This window comes from Gekko japonicus, unplaced genomic scaffold, assembly GCF_001447785.1.
Source record: "Gekko japonicus isolate JY-2015 unplaced genomic scaffold, Gekko_japonicus_V1.1 scaffold52, whole genome shotgun sequence".
NCBI lineage: Eukaryota > Metazoa > Chordata > Lepidosauria > Squamata > Gekkonidae > Gekko > Gekko japonicus.
In genome coordinates, this window is record NW_015168653.1 from 1,048,914 (window position 1) to 1,070,847 (window position 21,934).

General features: G+C 40.2%; 1 protein-coding gene across 1 annotated transcript in view; it reads right to left on the reverse strand.

The window, feature by feature from the left end:
• Nucleotides 1-8,592: 8,592 nt before the first annotated feature.
• CLYBL (citrate lyase beta like) overlaps nucleotides 8,593-21,934 on the reverse strand; it is a 163,650-nt gene continuing 150,308 nt past the window's right edge. Inside the window, exons 7-8 of the mRNA XM_015415095.1 lie at nucleotides 10,573-10,782; nucleotides 8,593-8,690 (exon numbers count right to left, since the gene is read on the reverse strand). Coding sequence (XP_015270581.1) covers nucleotides 8,593-8,690; nucleotides 10,573-10,782 — 308 coding nt within the window. The remainder of the gene's footprint in view (nucleotides 8,691-10,572; nucleotides 10,783-21,934) is intronic.

The following is a 21,934-nucleotide window of genomic DNA, read 5'->3' on the forward strand; positions in this document are numbered from 1 at the left end:
GTCTTCGGACAGCGCTGGCTCTTCGGCTTGGAAACAGAGATGAGCACCGCCCCCTAGAGTCGGATTTGACTGGCTCTTGAGCAAGGGAAACCTTTACCTCGGCATAGCAACCCTGGACTTCACAGCCCAAGTTCACACTAATATTTTACCACAAGGTTGTGGGCTCATGTGTGGAGAAGGCGTTGCACCTGTTCACACAGAGGAAAACTGCCTGCACTTGAGCCACCGCAGCTCCTAGCCAAGCAGGTGCCTATGATCATTTAAGGGAATATGCGATGACCAGGATGGTATATATACGTAATACAGTCTTCCTAAGGGTTTGTAGCCTCTCTCAAGGAAGCTTCAAAAAGTCAAAATACAGGTTGGGACAAACTCTGTGCACCCATATATATCAATGCTTTAAGTAGTCATTATGTTTTGGAGGGAGAAATTAAACTTTTTAAAAATTTCTCTGGATAATCATAGGTATCTGCATGTCTGAGGGGGGGACCGTGGCTGCTCACGTGTAGGCGAAACAGGCTGTCAAACATGTAAGTCATATTTATGTACACTCAAAGTTTGGTGGTGGAAAGTGCCGTCAAGTCGCAGCCAACTTATGGCGGCTTCAGAGGGCTTTCAAGGCAAGAGGCGAACAGAGATTGTTTGCTGTTGCCTACCTGTGCATAGGGACCACGGTGGCTTAGAGGTGGCTTAGAGGTTAAGACGCTGTCTTGGGTTAAGACGCTGCCTGATTGGCAGTTCGAGACCCTAGTATCCCGTGATAGAGTGAGCTCCTGTCTCTGGCCTCGGCTCCTGCTAACCTAGCTGTTCGAAAGCAAGAAATTGCAAGTAAATAAATAGGTACCACTTCGGTGGGAAGGTAACAGCGTTCCATGTGCCTCGGTGTTAAGCCACATGACCACGGAAATGTCTTCAGACAGCGCTGGCTCTTCGGCTTGGAAACAGAGATGAGCACCACCCCCTAGAGTTGGATTCGACTGGCTCTAGAGCAAGGGAAACCTTTACCTCAGCATAGCACCCCTGGACTTCACAGTCCAAGTTCACATTAATATTTTACCACAAGGTAAAATATTATGTGTGGCTCATGTGTGGAGAAGGCGTTGCATCTGTTCACACATAGGAAAACTGCCTGTGCAGAGTCTGTATGCCACAGCCAAGTAGAGGTCTGAAGACCTCCCCCCATTTCACTGTCACTGTATTAAAAAAAACCCAGTCACATGGCTTGTTAATTCCAGTTCAGATCCAAGGAAGCCTGATTGGCAGATACTTGTGTCACATTATCTTGCACTAAAGGTTGGGTGTGCGTACAGCAAGTTCATGGGTAACTTAGCATGCTAGCTCTTTGCACAAATTGTGCTTGTACCCAAGGATATGATCTGCAGGTGAAGGATCTAGTAACTGTGCTGAAGCTAAGCATGTCGGGATCCAGTTAATGCAAGGATGAGAGGGCCTATGGGTATCTTTACCAAATACTTCATCCTGTGTACAGCAAAGGAAGAAAAACGAGATAGACATGAAATATACGTGCTTCTCAAGGACAAGCTCTTGAAAAAAGTTAATTAAAACATTGAAACTGCCCAGGTTGATGAGTATCACACCCATTGGTTATGTTAACTATGTTACGTAGTATCATATCAGTTTATTGGTATTATATTTATTGTGCCCTTATGTTATGAAACAAACAACAACAACAATAATAAAAATTAAGTGCTGTCAAGTCACAACCGACTTAGGGCGACCCTTGAAGGGGTTTTCAAGGCAAGAGAGGAGCAGAGGTGGTTTGCCATTACTTGCTACCCTGGACTTCTTCGGAGGTCTCCCATCCAGACTGACCCTGTTTAGCTTCCAAGCTCTGACAAAGCTTAGGGATAGTCTAGGCTATTCAGGCTGGTGTAGAATTACAGGAGATGATTTTTTCCCCCTGTAAATTTTTTTGGCACTACATCGGTGGTGTTTACTGGGGAAAGGCTGCAAAATCCCTCAGCAGTTTCCAGAAGGAACCTAAAAGCATGCCAGAGTCCTGAGGTCCTGCATGTCCTTCTGACCCAGAATTTGAGCCTTGCGGGTAGAGCCCTCTTAGAAAAATCCCAACGATTTCATGAGAGTGAAAGCCATTCTCCTCCCCATTTCTTCCCTTCTTAAGCCATGGACCAGCAATCTGACTTGGTCACAGGGCTCTGTGCTCAGAACTCTGGCACCAGAATATCTGGACATGCAGCACCCACATGGAGTTTGTCCTGCACTCTGCACTTTGATTCCTTTGCACTAGCTCAGCCTGGACTTCCTGCGATTGCTGTTCCCATTGAGAGGGGACAGGTCCTGGTGGGGCTACCAACCTGAGTCTGTCACCTGCTTGGTGGAGCCTGGTACCACCTCAGGGGCCGGTGGTGAGGTCTCCCTTGCAGACTCTGCCAGGGGTGCCTCTGGCACTGTTGGCACTTTGTCAACAAGTACCTCTGCAGTGCTGGACTCTCCCTGGTCCTTCTGGTCCTCCTCAGCCATTGGCCTTGGGTCCTTGGGTTCTTCCCCAGAGGACTCCAAATCACTCACTGGGCTGGTTAGAGGGGGTTATGACAGGATTCTGAAACCAGAAAAATGAGCTGGGTGCATGGAAGTTGTGAGGTATGCCAAATGGAACCATTTGAAACCCTGCCATGGATAGCAATAAGTTACTGCTGAAACTGAAGGCCTGAGTATGAAGAAGAGGTGGCCATCCCGCTGAACATGCCCCCGCCAACAGAACTCTGGGCAACTCCTGAAAGTTTTTTTGTGCCCACCTCTTTCGCTTGACTTGGCCTCCTTTCCCTTCCTGCCCCCCACATGTGCCTATGTCATTCTGCCCAGCCAGTCATTGGGTCACTTCAGGTCACTACGTCGGGAGCACCTGCCTTCCCATGGAAAATTTGATGGCTATGGGGTTGGTGCAGTCCCAAGTCAATTGAATTCAATGGTCTTTAGAAATCTATAACCCTGCTTAAGATAGCACTGTAAATACCGTGACAAACCATCTTGTCAGTATTATTTCTGCAGCAGTATTTGAGTAGGTTTCTCCTGCTGCTTTCTGATTACTCAGGGTCCTAAGAGTCCCTAGAAGCTGAAGTTTTAGCCACCAACTCTGTATGCAAAAAAAAGTTCTACAGCTTTACAAAATATTATTTAGTTCAATTTCCCTCTTATAATTTCTCCATGGAGATCAGGGCATCTTACACAGTTCATTCTTTCTCCATTTTATCCTAATAAGAACTCTGTGAGGTAGGTTAGGCTCACTGTCATTTTGTAAGTTTCATAGCAAGCATGGATTTGAACTGGAATCTTCCTAGTTCTGTCTCAATACTCTAACCAACTAGTTCTTGTATTATTAATATTGTACAGAGAAAACAATCTACATATTAAATACTACTTCCTGACAGCAACTCCGTTTTAATAAAGCATATTTGCATGACTGAAAGTCAACTAACCAGTTTTTAAGATTCATTATTAAAAAAACGTTCTGTCTTGTTTTCCCTTTTCTTGTGCTTGGATTGTTTAAAGCATTCAGGCAGCTGATAAAGGACTGATAGAAATGATTTTATTTTATCTCATGCACAATCAGTGTCTGATTGTACCAGAACTCTCAAATGGAATGCTTCTTAAAATTTATGTTTTAATTATGCAATTTAATGAAGGACTTCTAGTAATTTAATTTTAATGGCTCCAATTTACTGTTCAAGGAAACAGTTGGGTAACCTCTGAACCTCTGAAGATGCTACAGGGCAAAAAACCACAAGATCTTCTTTTTCATTTATTTCATTAGGTTACCATGATGCACGGACAGTGTAGATTATTATTTCGCATACAGATCAACAAAGAGTAAGGCCATTGATTTAATGAATCTAAGAACACCTTAATTTGTGTTGGACTGTAGCCATTAATAAGAGGCTATTGCAAGTTATTCCATAATTAACACAGGTTTGAAAATATATATTTTCACAGTTATGTCACAGTTTTGTGTGTAGTGAGAACCAATTAAGGCTTTTAGAGCAATATCTCTATCATCTATCTATCTATCTATCTATCTATCTATCTATCTAAATCCATCCACTGTCCGTCCGTCCGTCCATCCATCCATCCATCCATCATCTGTATCTATCCATCCATATATATTTTCAGTTTTGTCATAGTTTTGTGTGTAGTGAGAACCAATTAAGGCTTTTAGAGCAATATCTCTATCTATCTATCTAGCTATCTATCTATCTAGCTATCTATCTATCTAGCTATCTATCTATCTAGCTATCTATCTATCTAGCTATCTATCTATCTAGCTATCTATCTATCTAGCTATCTATCTATCTAGCTATCTATCTATCTAGCTATCTATCTATCTAGCTATCTATCTATCTAGCTATCTATCTATCTATCATCTATCTCAATCCATCCACTGTCTGTCCACCCATCCATCCATCCGTCCATCCATCCATCCATCCATCCATCCATCCATCCATCCATCCATCCATCCATCCATCCATCCATCCATCCATCCATCCATCCATCCATCCATCCATCCATCCATCCATCCATCCATCCATCCATCCATCCATCCATCCATCCATCCATCCATCCATCCATCCATCCATCCATCCATCCATCCATCCATCCATCCATCCATCCATCCATTGCCTGCCTGTCTATCTTCATTTAGACCCCACCTTTATCCCCAATGGGGACTCAAAGCAGCCTACATTTTATTCTCATAACAACCTTGTGTGGTAGGTTAGGCTTAGAGTGTGCGACTGGCCCAATGTCACCCAGCAAGCTTCCTTGGCATAGTGGGGATTGCAGCCTGGGTCACTGAAATCCTAGTCTCAGACTCACATATTGGCTACTCTTTTTCCTTTGCATTATCCTGTACTTCTGCATACGTTCAGATCTTTCTGGAAACAGGCCACCTATATACACCCCAAAGCAGCTTCTCATTAATCTGGAAATACACTTATTTCATACCACAGTCATGGTAGCAGTTAAGTTTCATTCGTTCCCAAGTTCATATACATGCAGCGAAAATCCAGGTAAAGCAACATGCGCACATTACAAAGTATATTAATCTGATGATTAACTAAAACTGATTTCTAGATACTCAACACTAAAATAAAGTGAGATCTGACCCATGAAAATTTATGCCACAACAAAGTGCCAGAAGACTCTCTGGGCAGAATTTTTCAAAGTGTAGATAGAATCCACTTTTTTGAACTACAAACATTATGAGATTAATTCTGTTTTAGAAAACAAATGAGTCCTGTGGCACCCTAAACATGAACAAGTTTTCATTTTAGCATAATATTTCAGTGACATAAAGAGCCCACCACCAGATGCGTGAGGTGAATCCTCAGCAGGTACACACACACATACATAGAATACAGAAACAAGCTGTAAACAGCGAGAGTCAAAAAGACGTGCGATAAGAACAGGGCGTGACATTATTGTGTAACATTCAGATGTAATCAAAATAAACACAAATGTCCTCACATGTCAGGACCTTTTGATACAAGTGTTTTTCATTTTTTCCCCTCCAGTCCAAGTGTGTGTGTGTGTACAGATAGTCGTAGATGGGGTATTTCACACCAGTTATGAAAACAGCTAAATCAAACCACTCATAGAGGATTTCCACTGTATAGAGGACTTTGTAAATTAACCAAAAGAAAAAAGACACCACACTCACACACACACTCACACACACACACACACACGCACTATCTGATGAAGCTTGAGTATGCTCCAGGAGGGCTGCTACCAAATTTCATAGCCCCACCATTTTGACTCCCCCCCAAAAAACCCTGTTTCAGTTTTGTTTCTGCCCTTTGTCTTTCTGTTTTCTCATGTCCCCATTCAGTTGATGCAATATTATTTTTCTGTTTGGCTAATATAAGGTATATGCAGGACACAGAGGGCATAGAAAACAGAATGAAATAAATAAATTGGGAATGCCAGCCGTTAAAATAACCTTATCAACAACATATCAAAAAAGAGACATATGTCCCTCTCTGAGAATCAGTTAAAAGGGGGGTGGGGGTGGAAATCAGCCTGTATCAGCCCCTGACAGCTTATAGACTTTTGGGGATGGGGAGACTTCCAAATTGCTCCCCCTTCCTGTCATTCCTCATGGGCTTCCAGCTTGTTGTAACAATTTTACAAGGTTTATTTTGTTTCTGTTCATTGAGGGGCACTGCGCACAGCTATGAAACCTCGCCCACAGAGATTTACCAGGCACTGCCCAGACTGAAGGCATACCTGGAAACATGGTTGTTTTTAATAAGAGAATCCCAGGAAGCTGAATTCATTAGGCAGTCCGATGGAATGACCGCAAACAGCCAGCCTGTCTTTATTCAGGACCCAACTGGGATAGGAATTGAAGCGTGATCAAAGCCTTTACTCAACGGACATTGTCAGTTTTACCCCAAATATACTTTTTGCATTTTCCCAGTTTAAGATATAGCACAAGTAAACAGAACAGAACCATCCAAAGCTATGCACAATGTCTTGTCTCTAAACTCTTTCAGATATTTTTCGTCACTTATTTTAGAATGCTTAGGATCTTCTTCACCTTTCACCGAGTCAAATTCTACCCTAAATGTAGTGAATTCAACCCAATGCAAATTGCATGTAAATAAGGTGTCAGCCTGTGACCGGTTGTACAAGCACATGTACGGGGGGGGGGATACACATTCAAACTAACACCGGAATACACATCTGATTGAAAGCAATACCTTGTGGATGGACTGCATCCTCATCCGGGGTGTCTGTGGTTCCCGGTCCAGGTAGTGTTATGTGCAGTACAAACCTGCTCACATACACAGATCTCCTTAGCTGAGTTAGGCAGATAACAGTGCAATCCTAAACAGAGTTATTCCCTCTGAAGGCCACTGACTTCAATGGACTTAAAAGGGTGTCACTCTGTTTAAGGTTGCACTGAAAATCCTTTGTTTTAGTGTCCTCCACTGAAAAGGACTGAAAATTCATTCAGCTGTGGATTTTTAAATTGCTTTCAGCTGCAGGAGTGCAAGCCGGTACAGTAATAAAAACTATTCAAACTGCAAATAGACTGTGTATAATTTATATATTTTAAAGGCTGCAAAGCCATGCAGAATTTCTTGACAGTAAGTTCTATTGAATTTACCATGCTTACTATAAGTCCAGGCTGCATGTACATGGTTCTAATATTTTTAATGGTGCGCTACTCTGAGCATCGTTTTGAGTGAAAAAAGTAATATGTATTTTAAAGTTTCCTTTGAATAATATTACTTTGGAATGTATTTATTGCTATCACTTATAGCTTAAGCTAATTTACAGTGTAATAACTGAATGATGCTTTTAAATAGTTAAAAAAAACCCATGCTTTTCACACCTTAGAGCAAATGGGAGAACAAAACCAAGATGATAAAGCTGAATTTAGATATATCTTTTGTTGTGCTTTCCCAGTATTGGGGTGTGTGCGTTGTGGCAACAGAGACAATAATGGAGTGTGTAACATTTAGATTAGGCACTAACAATACAATACTGACATAAAATAAATAAATAAATAAATACCCTTTAGTATAAATGTCATGTTGCTGCGTCAATATCCAGTTATCCCTTCTATTCCTTCAAAGGTTGTATTATAACTCTGTTTTCTCACCATTATAACAATCAAAAACATTTTGTTAATGAGTTCAACCTGCAAATTGAAGTTGCTACCAGAAAACAGCATTACTACTGTTAAAGTTGCTACCAGAAAACAGCATTACTACATGTACTACTGATTTTCAGGAGTGTGTGATACCGTTGAAATCAAATCATTTATGATTCATTGTGCATACAATTTGGTTCCCTCAGTGAACGCTGTCCTCTCTTCCAAACTATGATAAATTGTGTGAGATGATTGATGCATGTTAATATAAACTCTCGTTGACTGAGAACATCGAACTTTGTTCACTAATTAACAACAAACTGTGATCCCAGAGGCTCAAGCCCAGCAATTTCTCTGTGAGCAAAACTAGTTCCTCTAATCATGTGCATTCAGTTCTTTCCAGGCCTTCAGATTTGATTAATAACGTCCACACATACAAACAATACACAAAACTTAATAGTATGAACCTAGACTTTTATTTGGCTTCACCGAAACAAAATCTTTCATTTAAAATGAAAAATTGAGGGAAACAGAGATGGCAACAGCAGCATCTGTGGCAATTTGATATACACTTTGTCTTCCTATAAGGAATTTATAGCAATATAACATCAGAATTTTCAAGACTAGAAGTGTAATCCTAAGCAGAGTTATACCCTCTGCTGACCTTAACATACTTACAAGGGAGCAACTCTGCTAGGATCATGCTGTAGGGATCCCAAAAGATTATTATTTTCTTGTTCAGTTTATTGGTTTTATCATTAAAGTATGTCTGTCCTGCTTTTTGATTCACACATTTCCAAAATGTGTTGTTTCGGGACGTGCCACAAGTCTGTTGTCATGCGAGGCAACTGTTTTGAAAACTAAACAGTCGAGCTTGGCAAGGAATTTCATCTGTCAGATTTTTCTATTTTATTTTTTGAAAATTCAGATAAGAGAGTTTTAGGAAACATTGATTAGACAGCATCCTGTTTCACCTCACTGGGAGAAACCACGCCTTTGCCGAAGCCAAAGGCAAAGCTCTCACTCACTTTGATAAAGTCAAGATTTAGTCCTACAGCGAAGGACCAGTGTCATATTTAGAAATACTTAGCTGGTAACAGTAGGTCACAAAGAACCTATGTATTCCCATTAATTTATAATCCAAGGTAATGGGCAAAACTGATAGATAGCTATATCTTCTTCGCTAACTACCCCTAATAACAAGTCATTTGTTCAAAAATAGCCATCAAGGGAAATGTCTAGATCTGCTAGAAATTTCTTGGAATGACGTAGAAAACAATACTTCGGTTCCCATAGATGCCAGACATGAATCTGCTAATATATATAGACCAGAAAGACTTCGGCATTTAAACGTTGTATGTATGGCCTGACAATGCAAACGCTGCAAACATAAATAGTCTGCCTGGTTTAGCGTTCCCCGCATTGTCTTTTTTGTGTGTGTGCTCTTCATAAGTCCCTGGAATATATTAGCTGCCATATGTACACTCCATTGGCACTGTATACACGCAGATGGGCCTTGAGATATGCTTGCTAACAGGTGTATTGAGAAAAGGGGGGAGAGCTGTTGGTGTATTTTCTACTTGGATATCATTCACAATAAGCACTAAGCATATGTAAGTAGAAGGGATCAAAACAAAAGAGATTTACAGTGCATTCCCAAGCAAAGTTGTACCCTTCTAAGCCCACTGACTTCATCGGGGCCTAGAAGGGATTAACTCTGTTTTGGATTGTACTCGCAGACTGATAGTTTAATTCGAGTAAATCTTAAACGAATGTTCAGGTTGGTTTTCAATGTCCCACTATGCAGTAAACTATGGTTTAAGATAGAACAGCAGGTGAATATATTTCAGCATTTCCTTTAAAAAAAACAAACCCAAACAAGTACTGAGCAAATCTCTTGTTAAAACAGTGCAAACTTTCTTTCCGTAATGATCATATTGTGTTAGTGGGTCAGCTGGTAAACACAGGAAACCTTCACAATATGTTTTCAAATATCAATCAAGTGTTAATGGCATTTGTAAGGGGCAGCAAGAAGTACATCTGCATAACTCTAGTTTGTGTGTGTGTGTGTGTGTGTGTTCAACTGTGCTAAGATTTCCTCCCCCCTCCCGGCAACTCAGTATTGTGCAAATTGCACTGAATCACACATTCTCTCTGCTGCACTTCTGGACGGCCAAACTTTGGTGGCTCGATCACCGTTTTGGATTTGGCTCACAAGGCGAAGAAGCACAGTTAATTGCAACTTTTTCTCCCCCCCAACAAAAGTGGCAAACTACATTACAGCAAATAACCTTTAAGATAATTAGCTAACAATGCTGCAGCTAGCATACAATTTTCCTTCAGGCGACCCCTAATTTAAGTGTTACTGGCACCAAGTGAAGACAGATTGTGCTCTTCCACCGCAATGTTTACATATCAGAAACCCACAGAGCAGGAAACATGAGACTCAATGATGCACTAAATTAGGAACAATCATATTCCAGCACTAATTCACTTTCTTTTCCATCCAAAAAACCGCCAGTCCAAAAATAAGTTCTAATGCACAAAATACCATCTCTCCTTTCCAAAGAACAGAAGTCCCATCCTGTAGAGAGCCACATACTGTGGGCAACTTTACCCCTAAGTATGGGCAAGTTAGAATCCCAGCAATTTAAACCACTTAAAACTAAAAAGCATGTGAATGATTTTCCATTTTCTCCGCAAAATATTTTAGCAATGTTGTTAGTTCAATTATATAGATACCTTGATATGTACAACCTACATTAATTTAAAGGGCAGAGACCAAAAAAAAATTCAACACCCAATTGAAATGCCATTTCAGTGAATGCCTTGATAGGATTTAATATAAAAATGCTTTCCCCAAATAACACGTTACTATATTTGGAATAAATCTTAAACGTTATATTCTAGATGCTATATAAGAGTTACTTTACCTTTCAGGATGTTAATACTACAATTCAAGACCCTTCTGTTTGAACAGCGACTGTATTCTGCGAATGACATGATGAAAAGGTTTACCTTCCCTTTGCGCTGGTGTTCATCGAAGGCAGCAATCAGTTCCTGTGCCCACTTTATTTTTTCAGGACTTGGTGAGAACTCTTCCTGGACAACAGCAATTTGCTTAGGGTGAATCACCTGCTTACCTACAAAGAAGATTAATAACCTCAGAGTCAAGCATTAACAAGCAGATGTTCCAACAAAATGTTCCAATCACTTGAGGCTCCTAAATATTGCACAGACTCTCACAGTTAAGTTTTATTCCTCCCTAACTTAATCTCTTTCATTTTTAAAAATTGTACAACGAGTAGCCCAGACTCCTCCACAAAGCAGTTAAATCAAAACAAGTAACTATAAACTGAGAAACTTTTAAAAAAGATTTACTTGATTTTTATTTTAAAAAACCATTTGATCATGTTTTATTTGCTTTTGGTCTCCCAAATCAGCTTATGTTGAATAAAATTCAGTATAGAAGCAGGTGCTGTACATAAAACGTATGTATTTCAATACTAAAATTGTATAATTTGTACTGTTAATTTATGCCAATAAAGGCTGACTTGACTTGACTTGATTATGTATTTCAATACTTATTGACCAGCTATATACCACAAGACATCGATATAACCAGAACAGAATTTCAAAAGGAGCAGAATTCCTGTTCTATTGAAAATATAAACCGTTTAAAGAAATAATTTCATAATGGTATGGGGGCAGATTTTGTTGCTGGTTTTTCTTATTTTCTCTTGAACAAACAAATATCTCATTCAAATCTCCTATAGAAACATATAATTCTTTTTTAAAAAAACGTACTGTATGGATTGTTTTCTGACACAGATGCTTAAAAATAACTATAAGCTGGTTAATTATGCTCAACTATGCAATTAGAATAGTCAGAATGATAGTTATAGGAATGAACAGCACTTTCATAAATGTCATTTTTCCCATGACATGCTACAACATAAACTATTGCTTCTTGAGAAAACAAAATCTAAAAATTTCATTGATGCTTTCTTAACAAGATAAAGACTGATCTGAGAAACGTTGAAATATGGTTTGTTGTTTTTTTAAAGTCTTGTTTATGCAAGACAGGCATGGCGAGATACTTTTCAACCTATCACAACATTTTATGCTCAATATAAAAAAACCTGAACAACCAGGGGGAAAAATCCAACAGAAAAGTGGACATCAAACCAGCCACAATTCATTGATCAAAGCAGAGTGGGTGGCTGGGTTTCATATAAACAGTTAAGACTTTTGTTGCAATTTTGCTTGGCTCTTGGTGCCCAGAGAGAGGGATGGAAGGAAGGTCTAGTTTTAAAGAGAAAAGTTTATATATTCTCCTCACCCTCTTGAAAGCAGTGATGTTGAGCAACTCCTGTTAATTTTAATGGGTTTTGCCAAAGTGAATTGTATTCAATATTTGTATGGGTTTCACAGTTTGGCCTTTGAGACGGGGATAACACGTGAGAGCAGAATTTGGTAGAAACACACATGCGTATTGCAAGAGGAAAATGTAGAGGATAATTCTTTTCTTGGCAAATGTCTTCTTTTTTATTGAGCTTCTATTGACATGGATTCCTACACCTATCTGGCACACTTTTGAGCGATGGGGAGAAGGCAAGGTCGGTGAAAGAGTACAATGAGCTAGTTCATGTGAAAATAAAGTGCTAACGCAGGCAGCACCAAGACCAACCTTTCTGAGTGAACAAAAAAATACTTCAGAAATTTCCGCTTTAATGTAAAGGTGCCGTTGTGCTGTGAATGTGTAGATATTTCATATTATGAAGGTCATATATCATTTGGGAAATGTGTTCATTTTAAATTGGTTTGAATCCTCCCAAAATGATTGGCAACAAATACGAATACATACATTCAGCTGTCTCAAATCTGTCTATGCCACCTTTCTGTAGCTCAAGATGGTACACACAGAAACACATACAATGTAAAATCACAAGCTCAAATAAGGACAGAAAATTGCTGTGGATAAGGAAAAATAGATTCCCATTATTTGTTCTGTAAGAACATTTGCAATAAAAAACTTGTCCTAATAGTTTAATTCTTGACTTTAAAAAAAGAACAAAATTGAAACCTATTGTATAGAAACAAGAGAGACACTATTTCCCCTAACAATGTTATACCACAAGATGCTTTATTACATTTTATTTTTAATTCTTTGACCATTTGTACTAACTGGAGTATGCACATTAAAAATCCTTCAAAGATTGTTTTTAAAAAAAATTAAACTGAAGAACTGTAGTGTACTTTAGGTTGTTCTACTAGATGCTCTTTTAAAATTAAGAACAGTTTAAAAGTATAATTATAACGCTAAACGTTTATTTATTTTCACTATTTTACTTGTAATAATGTACTGATTTTGAGGCTCACTTTTGCACATGTTATTTAGTATAAAACATACAAAAGTAATATTTCGAGAGAAAGGTTTGCACTGTAAGGAGGACAGCTCAAAATATTGATCTTAATTATTTGTTGTAAAGGCAGATGCTTCACTGTGATGACAATCAGGATAAATATTAAAAATCACATTTACTTTTAACACTATGACAACAGCAACAGCAACAACAAATACACCATTAGATTTATGGCCCCTGGGTTGCCTTTTGTTACCCCGTATGTATCCAAACAACTGTATAATGGCCTTTGACATTGTTTGGAAACAAGGGAAATATTTTAAACCAAACTGTTGTTATTGACAAGTTACAGAGAGGCTGTAGAATTGGAAGGTATTAAAATTTATGACCATGAAATCCTTTTTGCGCTACCACTTGATATATCTTGCTTTAAATCAATACCTGTCAAGTCTTTTATGTAACTCTATGATGGTGTCATTTTGGTCTTCTACAAAAGACTGTAAAAAGGGAAGAAAAACCTCCAGTGTTTCATATTTATATCTTACTTCTCAGCAGGATGCACCAGCGTAGCCATAATGACTAAGTCAGCTGTTAAAGGTTTACTGTTTTTTTAATGTACATAAACATTATTACAGCTGATGGACATTTATATAGACACACTGCTGATGCAAAGCCCACGGGTTATACAGAACTGTAAAATGTTAGCTGCTATAAAGGTTTGTTGTGTGTTTTTTTAAAAGGCTGCATTCTTAAAGCGATGACTGGGAACATCTAAGCCATAAATGTTGAAAGACTTAAAAAGCAGGAAAGTTAAGGACCAGCAGCTATCCTGCTGGATACTTTCATGAACTCACCATTTTTTGGAGTGGAATGGTGGGGGGGACTTATTCAACATGGAGTTAAAATCTGCCTCGAGTCATTCTGAGAAAGGTGGACTATTAATGAAGCAATAAAGAAAAATATTGGAAATATTTGTGGCTGAATGGGCTGTCATAATTAGTACATGTGATTGTTTATGATTAATAGAATTTGATAATTATTTGAATTTACAGGTATTCGGTGGATGCCTACAAGATTCAGATATGTTGCATTTATTCTGTATTACTCTTATTCTGAAACTTCTAGTCAAGTTTTTCCACATTTGAGAGTAATTCCTTTAAAACAGTCATAATATGGACTGGAAATTAGGAGCAGAAATCTTCCTGCATCTGAGCCGTTTTTATGCATCTTTTTGTTTCTTGTAGCACTTTTCTGTCCAAACACCTGTTCAGAACTCAGAATAGAAATGGGGTACAGACTTATACATTACTTCAGAGATGTGGGAGACATTTCTCCATCATAGCTTCTTTTGATGTTGATTTGATAGCATACAGATGGAAGAAATTTCATGGGTAGGGCCAACAAAATGACTCCTTCCCATGCGAATATCATCCCGTTATTATCAAAGGCAGGCCCATAGCCAGAAATTTTTTTATGGGGGGACAAATGAAGAAGAAGAGTTGGTTTTATTCCCCACCCTTCACTATCCAGAGGAGTCTTGGAGTGGCTTACAATCATCTTCCCTTTCTCTTCTCACAACAGACACCCTGTGAGATAGGTGGGGCTGAGAGAGCTCTGAGAAAGCTGTGACTGACCCAAGGTCATTCAGCTGGCTTTATGTGGAGGAGTGGGGAATCAAACCTGGTTCTCCATATTAGAGTCCACCGCTCTTAACCACACCAAACTGAGTACTGTGGTGGTCAGCCCATCCTTATTTATTTATATTTTATTATTTATTTACCAATTTTCTACTAGAGACTCCTGGTGGATTACACAGTATAAAAGCATGGTATAGAGCCAGTTTGGTGTAGTGTTTAGGAGCATGGACTCTAATCTGGTAGAACTGGGTTTGATTACCCACTCCTCCACATGCAGTTGCTGGTGTGACCTCTCGAAAGAGCTCTCTCAGCCCCACCTACCTCATAGGATGTCTGTTGTGGGGAGGGGAAAGGAAAGGAGATTGTAAGCCTCTCTGAGACTCCTTTGGGTAGTGAAGGGTGGGGTATAAATCTAATATCTTCTTCTAATTGAATAGCATGAGAGATCTCATAAGTGATTCAATAGGACTAGGATTACAAAAATTGGAAAAGTGCAATGAAGCAGAAGACTTGCTATGTCAAGCAATGCAGAAAGTGAAATTTCAAAAAAAATTTGAAAACAATGCTGTAAGAGCATCATAGAACATACAAGTCAGCAATATATAATAGCTGTTACAAATTTTCTGTCTTAATTCTTTGTTTCTAGATCTCTTTCATGTATATGTTTACTAAAGCTAGTGACACTTAATCAGATCACTAAAATCTTCTATTATGATTCCTGAAAAAAGTCAAGTTCTGTACAGTTCAAGTTTCTCCAAGTTATAATGGTTATATTCATTGTTCGTAGTCTTCAAAGTTTCTTTCCACCCAGTCATAAAATGGTATCCAATTATCTCTAGCTTTTTGTTTACTTCAGTCTTTTAACAAGTTCGACAATATATCCATTTCTGCTGTTTCGAAGTTTTTTGTCAAAAGTTCATTTTCCATTGGTATTTCTGATTTCTTCCAGTACTTAGCATAGAGAAATCTTGCTGCCATAACTATATGTATAATTAAGTGCTTAACTTTCTTATCTTTTGCATCAGGCATAATATTAAGTGAAAACATTTCAGGTTTGAATGGTAGCGGTATCAAACTTTTTTTTTTTAAACATTTCATGCACCCTTCTCCAATATAACATGACCTTGTTACACTTCCACCAAACATGAAAAAAGCTTTCCACCTGTATCTTACATTTCCAGCATTGGTCAGATATTCCAGGGTACATTCTGGCTAATTTCTCTGGGGTTATATGCCACCTATAGAACATTTTATATAAATTATCTTTAAAGGAAACCGATTTTGTTATTTTAACATTTGTTTTCCATATTTGCAACCAATGATCAAGATCAATATTATAGCCAAAATTTTGGGCCCATTTTATCATACATTCTTTAATCACCTCATCCTCCATCTTTATCTGTAACTAATACACATAAAATTTCTTAATTAATTTATCACTGTTTCGTATAAAAGTGTATCAAACGCTGATTGTTCTGCATCAAACCGCTGAGGTTTATCTTTAGCATATCTAGATTCCAAGTGTACTCTTGTCCATCAATCCAAACATATATCTTGTTCCTCTAATTCTTCTCTGGACTTCAACCTATCTTCCTTTCCTAATAAATCTTCATATCTAGCTACTTTTTTCTTCTCTCACCAGAGAGACCCATTTCGGGATCTTCACATACAGTTTATGTCTGATTCTTTCCCATACTAACTTAGTACCTCTTAGCTTAGCTTAGCACCTCTGCAGCATCACAGGCATTCTGCTTGCTCAGCTCACCAGCCCTGGTTTGTTTCATAGTTTACTTATTGAACCACAATTTCTGGCATACTCCCATAACTTCAGTGACCTTGCATAGGACTGGCCATAGACCAACAGCTAGGTCACAGGTTTTCTCTCTGATAGGTCCAGTGCTCTGGAATGGCCTACCAGACTGGGTATGGAGGGCATCTTCCCTGGCTATATTTAGGAAGGTATATCTGATGGAGAGAGCCACATCTTGTTAAATAGTGAGTTTAACACAGCAGAGGCGAAGCCAGAGTGATTTCAACAAGCAGCTGTTTATTGCATCTCAACAGGAATGCTTTACATGGGGCAACTGCCTTAACTATTTACACCTAAGCCACTCCCAGCCCCAATGTGATTGGTGAGTTCAAATGGCCTCCAAGCTCCAGATTGGCTGGCTGCCCCCAGGGGCCAATCCACAGGCAGGCTCCAGGATCCTGCCTGCCTTTGTTCTGGGCTTCAAGCTCCAACTAGGTGGCCTGCCAGACAAGTCCAGGCATGCCTCCTTATGCTGGCTACTGCACCAGCAGCAGTTAAGCATGAGTGGAAGATTGCACATGTCCAGACATAACAACATCCATCCCAGTTTCCCTGTTCTGTCTGTTCACTCATTTACTGTACTAGTATGGTAGAGCTGGTCAGAACCTTTGGACAGAGGAGAGGGGGGAGTGGGTAGAAAAGAGGAGTTTAATTATCACTTCACAGACAGGGTCAAGAAGTCTTTTGGGCAGGTTAGGAATTTGGCTCCATCTTGCAGTCCCTTCAAGTGGAGGTGGACTTGGGTTAGTGTGGTGGCCTGGAGTGATACCAACTGCTCAGAGACAGTTGCTTACCTACACAATTTGGGGGTGAAGCTATTGTCACAGAATGTCTACACGCAGAATAGACTAGTCACAAGAGCTACAGGTGTGACTCCCTATGAACTGTGGGTTGGTCATAAGCCATCCATGGACCACCTGAGAGTGTTCAGCTGTAGAGCTTTCATACACATCCCTAAAGAAGAGCAATCAAAGCTTGGTGATCGTGCAAAGGAAGGCATTTTTCTGGATATGCAGCTAGATGCAAGGGTTATCTCATAGGATCTCATAAACGTACTATATGATGTTCTTGTTGCTTCGTCACAAGCAAGCTGCCACTGTCTCTCTAGCCATCTAAGCCTTTGCTTCATCAGCCTCAGCTCCTGGGTATACCAGGGAGCCAGCCTAGAGCAAAGTCGCAGAGGGTGTATGGGGGCGATCTCGTTGATGGGTGTTGAGAGTCGGCCATGCCAGTCCTCGACTAGCTCATCTAGTGAGCTACCAGGGGGGACTGGATCCCAAAGGGCCACCTGAAGCCACAAAGGGTCCATTTGGCTCAGCGGGCGAGCTAAAATATGCTCGCCACCTAAACAGGGTTGGGGTGACCCATTCACTCAGGCCTTCAGGGCATGGTGGTCCAACCATGGAACTGCCATTGCAGTAACCCGGTCCACTGTAACCTTTGCCGCGAAGATCAAATCAAATGTGTGACCGGCTCTGTGGGTGGGGGCCGTTACGTCTTGGGAGAGTCCCAGTGCCGACATGGACGACACCGTCCACCATCTGTGAGGAAGCCGCATCGTCAGCATGAAATGGACATTTCAAAAAATCTGGAAAAGACTATATGGTTAGTACAATGAGAATGGACTTAAAGATTAAGCTGATATGGCAAAATTAAAATTGGTGTGTGTAGCAATATATAATAATGGAGCTAGAGAATATTAACAAATGATAGAGAACAATGAAGCGATGATGTAGATGTAGTAACAAATTGTAATAAGTCCCTTGGCCTATATGTTGATTGTTGTAGTTGTTTATGTCTGTGTGTAGGTATATAAGAAAACAATAAAGGTGTACCTTTGGGTACTTTAAAAGGAAAAAAAGAAGAAGAAAAAGAAATCGCCCAGGACTATCAGTCTAGGGTGCTCCAATGCCCAGCCCGACACGGCCTCCACCAGGGATGACAGGCTATCGGTTGGTACACCGTTGGGCAGTCAGTACACCAGCCAAACAGCCAAACTCTCCCCAGCTTCCCACACAAAGCCGGCACACTCAATGCCTATGAGCCTCGACGTTTGGAGCGCCCTGAAGGAGTAAGCCTCCCGAATGAACAAAGCCACTCCCCCCCCGCCCCTTAGTCCAAGATTGATGGAGGACCGAGAACCCGGGAGGAGCCAACTGGGAGACAGCAACTGTCTCCCCATCTCGTACCCAGGTCTCTTCAGACCAAACACCACAATCCTCCCCTGTGAATAAGATTGGGGAGGGGGGGAAGAAGAACAAGAGGAGGAGGAGGAGGAGGAGGAGATTGGATTTATACCCCTACCTTCACTACCTGAAGGTGTAGCATATATTAACAAAAGAAGATTTGTGCATACTTACCTCTGGGCCAAAATCCCTTATTATTTGTCTCCTGTCAAAAATAATTTCCCTAGCAATAAGAGTTGTGCAGAACTATTATAGAACACTGTTTTGCTTACTCTGTCTTTGCTTTCCTCTGAGTCTGCTACAACACCAGTTTTACTCCCTTCATTCCTTAATATCTCTCTCTCCCTCTTTCTCTCTGTGCTGTACTCGAACATGATTTGACTCCCCCCATCGCAGGTTTTTAAAATAATGACTCTGCAATCTTGCTAAGAATTCTGTTCTAGTCAATTGAACAGAGAATTTATATTTGCAAGATTTATGACACGAGTCACACCTCTTTACCTCAACCCCTTCCTTTTTTACTTAGAGAATTTACACTTGAAAGACTTGTGACCGATTCCACACCAATCCCCAGTGTTTAATGGAGGGGCATAACAAAAGATTGATGGGGCACCGCCCCTTTTTGCACCACTGTGGCTACCAATAAGAGTTGTGCAGAACTATTATAGAACACTGTTTTGCTTACTCTGTCTTTGCTTTCCTCTGAGTCTGCTACAACACCAGTTTTACTCCCATCATTCCTTAATATCTCTCTCTCCCTCTTTCTCTCTGTACTGTACTCGAACATGATTTGACTCCCCTCACTGCAGGTTTTTAAAATAATTACTCTGCAATCCTGCTAACTAAGAATTCTGTTCTAGTCAATTGAACAGAGAATTTATATTTGCAAGATTTATGACATGAGTCACACCTCTTTACCTCAACCCCTTCCTTTTTTACTTAGAGAATTTACACTTGAAAGACTTGTGACCGATTCCACACCAATCCCCAGTGTTTAATGGAGGGGCATAACAAAAGATTGATGGGGCACCGCCCCTTTTTGCACCACTGTGGCTACGGGCCTGCTGAAGGGTGTAGAAAGAAGGCGAAGAAAGCAGTTGTCAAACCACTATGGTAATAACTGAACTGGCTGTTAAGGTAAGATCACACATTAGAAGTGCACATTAGATGTGCAGACATTAGAAGTGCAGACAGCAGTATGAACAAATGCATTGCATTTTACGTTTTTTTAATGTATGTTGTACTTCCACCCTAATCCAGAAGAAAAAGTTTACAGGAAGCTATACAATATGTCACACATCATGACTTCCCCTTTGGATGACTTCTCCTTTGGAGATCACTCTGGTGCTGCAAAGGTTGGAAGTACAAGACACTTCATGCATCAGCAGGTCAGTGCTTTCAAATAACATCTGGACTTGCTGTTCCTTTTGCAAATAGTGAAAGATGAGATACTCAGGTTTCCAACAAAAGCCACAAGCCACAAAAAACATGCCTCAGGTCAACTTACAGGAACCATGGAAGTCCTTAATATTAACAGTATATGTATAATGAAGATATACACATTAGTTACTTTTCAGCTAATGTTGGAGTAATTTTCCATCAGGAACCACATCTAAAAGCAGTGCTATTGATCTTGGAAGGTAAGCAGGGCCGACCCTGGCAAGATGGGAGACCTCCAAGGAATACCAGGGCCGGGACGCAGAAACAGGCAATAGCTAGCCACCTCTCTGAAACATCCAAGCCCCACTAGGGGTCGCCAGAAGTCAGACATGACTTCCAAGCACACACACATATACACAAACTCAAATACACACAAAAAAGGAGTGCTATTACAGAAAAGTTCAGAGTTGTAGAAAGTTGTAAATTAAGCTTAGTTTGTCACAGGAATCAGCTATTAACTGCATATTTGGAACGTGTTTAGTCAACTTAAGCTTTTTGGGAAGGTTCACTGAAATGATACACCTTTTCATAGGAATGGCCAGTTTTAGCTGGGCCCTGATGACTTTCATGACATTATATGTTTGTGTATAGCTTACAATGGGATCTTTAGCTTTTATTTATTATAATAAGTAAGATGCTTGGGAGACAAGAAAGGTTACTGAGACAGTTGATAGCTCCTCACCTGAAATTAACATTGAATATCAATATACATGTGATGTTATGCAGAATTGCACACACCTATACTCACCGCTTTCTATACACTTAGCACATATAATTTTGCATAGGACTGCAGCCATGTTTTTTAGATTTGAACATTACCTGGGATAAAGAGGAGGTATAAAAGTTCATATTAAACCTATGTGAATTTTATATATTTTTCATTTATTTATTATAAAAGGGATAGTTAGCTACCATCAGTGTCCTCAACTGCCAGATATAACTGACCTCTTGAGGTCCAAAGGCTGGAGAATGTTGGTCTTCAGATTATTTGTACCTGCTAGCCAACAGAGCTCTTTCACCTGACAGACGAAAGTTTATAGGGCTGGATCACAAAGTGCCATTGTGAGAGTACTTCTAGTCTCCCACAAAGTGGATGTACAATTTCTATGGATTTCCCACTTGAACTGCAGCTTCCTGAGCTGCATCTCAAGTTGTTTCCAAAGGTCTCCTCAGAGCATCTTTCCAAGTGTCACATGGTGGTGGTGGTGGAGGAAAGTAACATCAAGTCACAGATGATTTCTGGCAACCCTTGTAGGGTTTTCAGGGCAAGAGAAGTTCAGAGGTGGTTTGCCATTGCCTTTCTCCATGTCACAACCTTGGTATTCCTTGGTGGTCTCCCATCCAAGTATTAGCCAGGGCCGACCCTGTTTAGCTTCTGAGATCTGATGAGATCAGGTTAGCCTGGGCTTGTAGTAAGAGGGAGGCAAGAAAAATCTGTTCCTCAAGTGGAACTCTGTTCACAGTTCATTGGATCCAACTCATTGTCTTTACTCATTCAGTAATGCCTCCTGATACAAGTATTGACAACACCTAAGGGTACAATCCACTGAGAAACTGAGCCTTAAATACATTAAATTTAAAAAAAAAAGTTATAGGAGCGGTGGCGCAGGCAGTAAATGCAGCCTGCAAGTAAAACTATCTCCAAACAGCCTTAATAGCTGTTCGAGTCCCACCACGGCCGGGGTGAGCTCCCGACCCTTATCCTAGCTCCCACCCAGCCAGCGGCTCGAAAGCCCTTAACGGCAATTAGACAAATGGGTACCCACTCCTTAAGAGTGGGGGGCACCCTACCCTACCTCCAATATTGGAGGGCAACAGCGGCGGCTGGACGATGCGGTGAATCGATGAGAACATGG